At 42.4% G+C, this 9713-nt stretch overlaps 1 protein-coding gene across 1 annotated transcript; it reads left to right on the top strand.

The window, feature by feature from the left end:
* Window positions 1-257: 257 nt before the first annotated feature.
* star (steroidogenic acute regulatory protein) lies at window positions 258-8803 on the top strand. Its single transcript, XM_072267238.1, has 7 exons — window positions 258-321; window positions 1924-2037; window positions 5774-5901; window positions 6465-6623; window positions 7069-7253; window positions 7893-7986; window positions 8693-8803. The coding sequence occupies exons 1-7, from the start codon at window positions 258-260 to the stop codon at window positions 8801-8803; spliced, it is 855 nt and encodes a 284-aa protein (XP_072123339.1).
* The last annotated feature ends 910 nt before the right edge of the window (window positions 8804-9713 follow it).

Here is a 9713-nt window from a genome sequence, read left to right as displayed (position 1 = left end):
ACTGGGGGGGGGGGGGGGGGGTGGTCAACGATGCAATAAAACCTTTGCTGCACCTTGATGTCACATTCAACTTAATTCGGTGAACATTCCCGGCACTTGGATGTAGCTGTTTAGAATGTACTTGACACTGTTCTTGTTGTCGTCATAAATTTTGTGCCTGATGTCAAGTTGTCCTTCACAGAGGATATATATAAAAAAGAGGACAACAGACCAAAGGCAGAAAAGCATTTGAGTGAAAGACCGACTTGAGACACAAGATGATTCCAGCCACTTTTAAGCTCTGTGCGGCAATCTCCTACCAGCATATACGAACAGTAACAGGTAACTGGAAACAACTAATTATATCCACTTAGTTAGTTAACTGGTAATATACTGATGCTCAGATCAATGGCAGTTCAACCAGAGCAGAACTGAACTGGAAAAGGAGGGGAGAATTTGAATTGACTTTTATCCTGTTTGACTGTTTTGGGGAATTAAAGACCAGAAGAATTGTAAGTGCTTTTAAAAGGTATGTATCTTATTAACCTCGCTGAACTTTCTTACAACAGCAGGAACTGCTGGCCACTAAACTGACAGGTCTTCCTGAAGCTACTACTCTTACAATCATCCACTCATAAAATCTGTACTGATCAAGACATCCTTCACACTCCTAATGCAAGGACACCAATCAACAAAGTAGCAATGATACCCTTGTTACTTATTGGACTTTGTATTTCCATAGCAATCTATCTTTCCAATAGATGGACAGTGGAAATTTATCTCTACAATCAGAAAGCTTTATTGCAATTGGCACACATCCTGTTCTTGCTGATCTAAGTTTGCCCTTGAGGTGGCCAACTCCAATTTTAGGATCCTCATTCTTGTTTCAGTTACCTTTATGTCAACCCCACCACATCCCTATGTAATTTCCTTAGCCCTCCAACTTTTCAAGATATCTGCAGCATTTCAATCCTAGCCTGTAGGATCCCAGAATTCAATCCTTCTACCATGGAAGCCAAGCCCTCAGACACCTGGACCCTACATTCACGAACTCCTTCCCCAAATCTCTCTGCCTCCTTTTCTTCCTTCAAGATCCAGTACATCTGTGATGGAGTTCTTAGTCGCTCATGACTTGGGGTCAGTCTTTTTTGACAATGCTTCTCTGATATGCCTTGGGTCCCGACATAGTATTAAAAGTGCTCTATAAATAGAAAATATTGAAAGGAGTTTCACTATTTCTGTCAATTACTGTACAAGAGACTATCAACAAGGTGCCGTTGCAATGAATGAACCAACCTATGCTGTGCCTTTGATCTCTTGATCTTAAAAGTTTTACCACAGATATTTGCTGATCTACATCTATAGTAGATCTAGACCAGCAAACTATTGACCCTTGATGAGATAGGAAATCTCTGTTGCTTCAGTCAGGAAGAGATTCCATACCCCTCTTTCTAGACGATACAAGCAATTTTCCAACAATCCTGCCAGTATTTATCCGATGAGAATGAATGAATCCAATCACTATCACGTCCCTGTTTCTTGGTTCTTGCTGTCCACAAATTGACTGTTGCATCTCTTGCACTGATTTTAACCCATCCTGAGACTGCAAAAGGTGCATTAAATGCAAGGTTTGATTTGTTTTTACTGTGTACATTGCAATATATCTTCTCACTGAAGCCAAGTATCAGAATATCTGATTTTGAAAATTGGTATTAGTTTATTATTGTTGTCATGTGTACCGAGAAGAGTGAAAAAATTTTGTTTAGTATGCATTCCAGACAGGTCATGCTGTTCACAAAAGATCAGGGTAGCAAAAAGAAAACAGAATGGAGAATACAGTATTGCAGTTACAAAGAAGATGCAGGAGCAGGTAGACAAATAAGGTGCAATTTTGTAGAGTGAGAATCTGAACTGAAAATTTAATGCCCTCTTTTTGATCTTAAGGCTTGAGGCATTCAGCAATGGCAGCCCTGGGACACAAGCTGAGTCACCTCAGGCTGGGGAACCAAGGGCCCAGCACATGGGTGGATCTGGTTCGGAGAAGGAGCTCCCTGACCAGTAAGTACAGATCTTTCAGTGCCGCGGCATCGACGGGTTCCTTTCCTTCCACAGGTACCGCTGGACCTGCTGAGTTCCTACAGCAGGGTTGCTTGCTGCTCCAGATTCCAGCATCCACAGTCCCTTGTGTCTCCAGAACTTTACCTGCTCAGCTTTCAGATGTACAGGTATGTCCATATATGCTGCCAGATAGGCTGAGTTCCTCCTGTATTTTGTATGACTTGCTGCAGATTTCCAGCATCTACAGTCTCTCTTGGAATCTGCAGAATAGAGAATCAGGTTTAATATCACCTGCATAGGTCGTGAAATGTGTTGTTTTTGTGGCAGCAGTACATTGCAATACACAATAATTAAAACTGTAAATTAAAGTGTGTGTGTGTATATATATATATATATATATATATATTCAAATTAAATAAGTAGCACAAAAAAGTAGTGAGGTAGTGTTCATGGGTTCAAAGTCCATTCAGAAATCTGATGGCAGAGGGGAAGGAGCTGTTCCTGAATCATTGAGTGTGTGTCTTCAGGCTTCTGTACCTCCTCCCTGATGGTAGCAATGAGAAGAGGGCAAGTCCTAGGTGATGGGGGTCCTTAATGATGGATGCTGCCTTTCTAAGGCATCGCTCCTTGAAACTGACCTGTATGCTATGGAGGATGGTGCCCGTGATGGAGCTGACTGAGCTCACAACCTCCTGCAGCTTCCTCCGATCCTGAGCGGTAGCTGTCCTCATACCAGACAGTGATGCAGCCAGTTAAAATGCTCGCCACGGTGCACCTGTAGAAATTTATGAGCGTTTTTGGTGACATGCCAAATCTCCTCAAATTCCTAATGTCTTGCCTTCGTTGTAACTGCATCGATATGTTGGGCCCAGGATAGATCCTCAGAGATGTTGACACCCGGGAACTTGAAGTTGCTTAGACCATAAGACCATAAGATACAGGAACAGAATTAGGCCACTTGGCCCATCGAGTCTGCTCCGCCATTTCATCATGGCTGATCCAATTTTCCTCTCAGGCTAAATCTCCTGCCTTTTCTCCGTATCCCTTTATGCCGTGATCAACCAAGAATCTATCCTTATATTATTCAGTGCAACATAGTGTTGCATTCACCGAGCAATCGCAGTGGAGGTAGACAGGTGCAAGGACAATGACGAGGTAGAGTGAGAGATCAAGGGTTCATGTTTATCAGATGAGAGATCTGATCACGAGTCTTATAAGAGTGGGATAGAAGCTGCCTTTGAGTCTGCTGGTAAGTGTTCTCAGGGTTTAGTGTTCTATGCCCAATGATGGGGATACAGATTGGGAAGAGAGGAAAGAATGGCAGGGATGGAGGGCGAATGTGTTGTCTCCTGGCCTGCTGGTAGGTGCCATGATTCTAAGATTTCTTTACAATTTCAAGGGGCGTGGGGTGGATCTGTCACCGCACTCCACTCCTGCACTCTCTATTACATGATGCTTTCTTGTTGAGTTCCCCAATATTATTCTTGGCAATGGTCCCTCAGGTCCTGTGCCAGTCAGACCACTAGATTCCAAAGGAATTTTGGGGCTGTAGATTATGAGCACAAGGAACATTGTCTTTTTAAACAGTTTAATGTCTAAAGAACACTCAGTGGCCACTTTATTAGGTACAACCGTACACCTGCTCATTAATGCAAATATCTAATCAGTCTATCATGTGGCAGCAACTCAACGCATAAAAGCATGCAGGCATGGACAAGAGGTTCAGTTGTTGTTCAGACCAAAGGTCAGAATGGGGAAGAAAAGTGATCTAAGTGACCTTGACCATGGAATGATTGTTGGTGCCAGACGGAGTGGTTTGAGTATCTCAGAAACTGCTGATCTCCTGGGAGTTTCAGGCACAACATCTCTAGAGTTTGCAGTGAGTAGAGTGAAAAACAACAAAAAAAAATCCAGTGTGTGGCAGTTCTGTGGGTGAAAATGCCTTGTTAATGAGAGAGGTCAGAGGAGAATGGCCAGACTGATTCAAGTTGACAGGAAGACAAGTAGTACATTACAGTAGTACACGTAACATGCATATAACACAATAACTTAGGAAAGGAAGGGTAACTTCTACAGCTGAATTGCATATAAATAAACAAAGTAAAGTGCATAAATTAAATATTGTCAGGTACAGAACAGATTAACTGGTGACGCTTCAAATGCAATGCGTCATGGCGTTCAGAAGCCTAATGGCCTGAGGGAAGAAACTGCTTCCCATCCTGACTGCTCTTGTCTTTATGCATCGGAGTCTCCTGCTTGATGGTGGAAAGTCAAAGAGGATGCTGGATGGAAGGATTGGATCTTTGACAATACTCAGGGCCCTGTGGATGCAGCGCCTCTGATAAATTATCCTTAAGGATGGTAAGGAGGCCCCTATTCTCACAGTCCTTTGTAGGGACTTCCGGTCCAATATTCAGCTGCTCCCATACCAGATGGAAATTCAGATTGTCAGGACGTTCTCGATTGTGCTCCTGTAAGACTCAGTTAAGATTGGGGATGGGAGCCTCGCTTGCTTCAATCTTCTTAGGAAGTGAAGGCATTGCTGTGCCTTCTTGTTCAGGGAGGTAACATTAAGGAACTGGGTGAGGTCATCTGTGATGTGAATTCCCAAGAACTTGGTGCACTTAGCTCTCTCTAGTGTTCTAATAGCTTTACATATGTATGTATTTATTTATATACTGAAACACCATTAAAATGCTATATATGTGTAATAGTGTTTTAATTGTGTTTCAGTATTAAATACATTTTCATTATTTTCTTCAATTTAAATATTTGTTTCTAAGGTAGATGACTATTTCTGGTGGTGAATAGAAATATCATGGGCAAACTGTCAGTTCTCCCTGATCTTATGCCCAGCTTCATTTCCCTCCCAACTTCCCTCTAAGGAGTCGTAAACACAAAGTAATCTGCAGATGCTGGGGTCAAAGCAACACTCACAACAAGCTGGGGGAACTCAGCAGGTCGGGCAGCATCCATAGAAACGATCAGTCGACGTTTTGGGCCGGAACCCTTCGTCAGGACAATCCTGATGAAAGGTTCTGGCCCGAAACGTTGACTGATCGTTTCTACGGATGCTGCCCGACCTGCTGAGTTCCTCCAGCTTGTTGTGAGTGTTCCCTCTAAGGAGATCAGGATTATCAGAACATTTCCACATAGCCTCCAGGGTGGAAGATTGGTTTACCTGTTGAGAACTGTGGTTCCTCATCAGTACAACACAAAGAGGTGCAAGGATAATTTCACTAAGATGTAATACATGGCGAAAGGGCAAATCTCACTTTGATGCATCAAGCATTCGGGTGAGTTACCTGCTCTAACTATGGCTACAGAATGCTGGCAATTTGATCGTCAGCTGGCATTGCATCCCTTGGCCAATTCCAGCTGTATTTACATTCCACCAAGAATGGGCAGCCAGATTGGGTTAAAGATACTCAAAGGTGAGCATAAACTGTGTTCCTCCATGCGTCAGCTCACACAGAATTTGATTGAACTACTTCAGATTTCCGAATGTGCAGCCATACTCAAGCACATCACAATTTAATATTATCTCGAGAAATATTGAAGAAAGGACAAGAAAGTCCAAAGGTAGATACACCACAGAAATTAGCTGTGACAATTAACACCAAGCTTAGTTTACTCAAGAATCAGCTGGAATCATTTTGATAACCTACCAATTCTGCTACAAGTGATCAGTCTTAATTTTTTCTCTCTCCCTCTCTCCACTTAACACTCAAATTAGGCTCCAGGCTTGAAGACAGTCCGTATTCTGAAGCGGAGATGGCCTATGTTAAGCAAGGTCAAGAAGCACTGCATAAATCCCTCTCCATCCTCCAGGATACAAGTGGGTGGAAGACGGAGATTGAAGCGGTACGTTGCAATATCCCCAGTCAATCAACGTCCAGAAGAAAAATCAGGCGCATCTCACAGACAGCACTGCCTCAGTGATGACGTGTTTAAATTCGTAATGAACTCAAGAAGTCACTGCAAATTGAGTCTGCTTCTTTATAGTTCTTACTAGAATGCCTTAGAACATTCTGGCAAAAATGTAGGCATGAGGTCAAAGAAGCAAACTCAACTTGTTCAGTAACCTCAGCCTAAAGGACAGATCACAAAATGTTCTTTCGTTCTAGGTTGAAAAGAATGTTGAGGTTAAATGAAGTTGGGTGGGAGAAGGTTCAAGTGGAACACAATTGTATTCATAGTCCAATGGATCAAATGGCCTGTTTTTGAGCAGCAAGACACCATTAACCCACACCTGTCCTCACAGTAAGGTCATGAATTTTACCCACTCATATCAAAGCAATAATTTGGAACACTGTCCACAAAATAGGACACCTGATGGGTAAATGGAGATGATAGAATGGATAATGGTGGAGCAGGCTTGAGGCTCTGAACTGATTGGAGAACCTAACTTCTTGTACTCTTAACAGATAAACGGCGACAAAGTGGTCAGTAAGATGCTTCCAGATATCGGCAAAGTCTTCAAGCTCGAGGTTGTGATGGATAAGCCCACCGATCTGCTCTACAGTGAGCTGTTCGACAGAGTTGAACAAATGGGAGAGTGGAACCCAAACATTAAACAAGTGAAGGTAGGATATTTGATAGTGGTCTAATCAAAGCCCACGTTAAAATCAGGTTTCCAAACTGGAGGTGAATTTGATTCCAGTACTACATACTTAACATAGGCACAATTCATTCCTCAGTAAGGTGAAGTAGTGGAGAATTGGTAGCGACGAAGATGAGAATTTACCTTTGACAATGAGTTGATCCAATCCAGAAAAGGCTGTGTAATGCAGATTCATCTGTAGCCCTCAAGGTGGAATTGCATAAGAACTTGAAGGTGAAATCTATGTGCACCGTTCTGGGCAAAGAGCCAGGACTGGAATGGATGGGGAGTAAAGTGATTAGCCATCGCAGGTGGAATGTTGAACATTCTCCAAAATCCAAACGTTTCCAATGATAACTGCCAATCTGCTGAGCTTTGGCTAGACAAGGTGGAGCACTGTTTTATAAATTAGTTTGATTATTTTTAAGATACTGAAGAGGATTAACAAGGAAACAATGGTTACCTATGAGGTTTCTGCGGAAACTGCGGGCAATGTGATCAGCCCGCGGGACTTCGTCAGCGTGCGCTATGCCAAGAGACGTGGCTCGACTTGTTTCCTAGCGGGGATGTCCACGCACTGCAACCTGATGCCTCAGCAGAACGGTTTCATAAGGTAACACATCACAGATCCATGTCCAGGGTGTCGGCAAAGAACTTCGGCATTTGTGAAGCTGTAAAATATTCCTCATTCCAGTACAAATTACTGCCTTTGGATACCTGGAGCCCCGTTTCAGTTCCAAATCATCCTTGTCCACATTACTTCCCCAGAGTCACTTAGTTTCTGTTATTGTTCTTCTAACTTACTCTTTGTTCAGAAACCAGAACTGATGCTCAGTCCAGAATAGATTCTATTTTTAAATTTATATGCAGTAGACCTCTCAATCTTCTCCTATTCTGAAATCATTTACCCTTCAGCCTCCGTAGACTGTTCAAATATACCGCACGGTCAAAGCTCCAAGCGTTGCAAACCTATTACATTGAAAATAGTGTCGTTACAAAGACTGCAAGATTTTGGTTAATGTGTAGTATCTCTGACATTTGCTGTCATTTTTGGATGATTACACTGCCTTGAAGCACTTTAGCATGTTCCACTTAGCTTGTTGGCTTCTGAGGATTAAGAGAACGGTGCCAATGTCTTCTCTCATGCAATCTCCACACGTTGCCCTGCCTAGTGGCTTGGCTTCCAGAGATCAAATTTATTGCTCTGTTGCTTCCAATACTATGTCTTTGACATACCCTGCTTCGATCACAGGGGTGAGAATGGACCGACCTGCATTGTCCTCCGTCCTTCCGCAGAAGATCCAAATAAGACCAAGTTCACGTGGCTCCTGAGCATCGATCTAAAGGCAAGCCATTTGAGGATGAAGGGGTAACAGGGTTGAGTGTTGATTTAAATATATAAGTTTGATGGTTTCCAAGAATACTGGGCTATGAAGTACAGAACAACCTCAAGTAAAAGGACACAGCTTAACTAATCAGGCTAGCTCCTTGTGAAGACCTTCCTGACTGTAGGATGGGAACATAGGGGTGGCTTGGTAGTTAATGTTGCTGCCTCAAACCTCCAGAACTTTGATCCACAGCTCAGATGCTGTCTTTGCAGAGTTTGACCAACACATAAAAGCTATAAATTACAATAAAAATATATGAAAAGAAATTAAACTAAATAAGTAGTGCAACAAAAAAGAGAGCAAAAATAGTGATGTAGTGTTAATGAATTGGTTCATTGTCCGTTCAGAAATCTGATGGCAGCAGTTGTTCCTAAAACATTGAGTGTGTGTCTTCAGGCTTCTGTACTTCCTCTCTGATGGTAGCAATAAGAAGAGATCACGTTCTGGGTGATGGGGATCCTTAATGACAATAGTGATTTTTGAAAAAGCAAGTACTGGGGTAAACGCTCTCCTGAGCGGTATCATTTTAACACAACTGAAAAATTCAGGCAGGGTTCGAGCACTCAAAATGTATTTCTGCGCCTCTGCAGTGGGGAAGAAAACAAGATGATATCTAAGAAATATCTGATTGACTGTACTTACATTTTATTTCCTTTTTTGGTAGGGCTGGTTGCCCAAGTCTCTCATCAATCAGGTCCTTTGTCAAACCCAAGCAGACTTTGCTCAATGCCTGCGCCAGCACATGAACTCCGGAGCTGCTGCAAACAGTTACTGAAACGCACTGCATTCTTTTGTGGGTGGAGATCGCCAACAAACACTTCTGTTGGACTGCAACCTACTTCTGCAAAGATCTTTTGGCTTCAGTCAAAATCCACTTTGTGGTTCGCTGGAACAAATATCCAAATCAAAGAAAGGATTCGCCAGTATTGAAAATCTTTAATATTTATGAGGCTTTAGTTAAGACAATGGTATTCATTATTTTTAACTCAGTCAAAGGAATGATGTTATTGATGGTCAAGTAAACCTTTTCTTTACCCTGGCTGTCAGTGCTCTCAAGCCAAAATGGGTTAGGTATAGAATGGTCCCACTGTTCAGAAAAATTCAAAATGGTTCCTGACAGCATTATATCTCATTACATGAAATACAAGTAAGCCATGTAGTGCTTTGGGTTTATTGTGTCATTCAGTAGAAATTTTCTGTAGGAAATTGTGTCCTCAATTGTTTTTTCAGGCCACAGAAGGTTTGGACCTTCTGGAGCTTCTGTGGAAAATGAGGTCCTGCAAAAGCATGGGTTCTTGGATTGGCACCTCCAAGTTACCCCCTGTAGATTTTAAACCACAAACTGATTGTACTGTACGTCAAACAACAAAACCCAGAATATTGCACAGTACCCGGTCTATTTCTGAGCTAATAGGCGATAGGAGTAGGCCAAAGCATTTTCCCTATGCACCGCTGAATATAATTGATTGAGATCTGTTGATATCGACTGCATTTTCCAAGCTGAGGGAAATATGACTCAGCCTTAAATATATTTAATGACATGGCTTCCATAGCTCCCTGCACTGCTACCTTCAAAGATGCACAACTCTGAAAGGGGAAAGGAAACACCTTTCCTCACCCTTAGGTGACCCTTCATTCCGAAACCACATTTCCTAGTTTTAGGTACCACCACCATTGGAAATACA

This window comes from Mobula birostris, chromosome 8, assembly GCF_030028105.1.
Source record: "Mobula birostris isolate sMobBir1 chromosome 8, sMobBir1.hap1, whole genome shotgun sequence".
NCBI lineage: Eukaryota > Metazoa > Chordata > Chondrichthyes > Myliobatiformes > Myliobatidae > Mobula > Mobula birostris.
The sequence above is the reverse complement of the archived record's forward strand: the minus strand, read 5'-3'. Positions and strand labels throughout refer to the sequence as shown.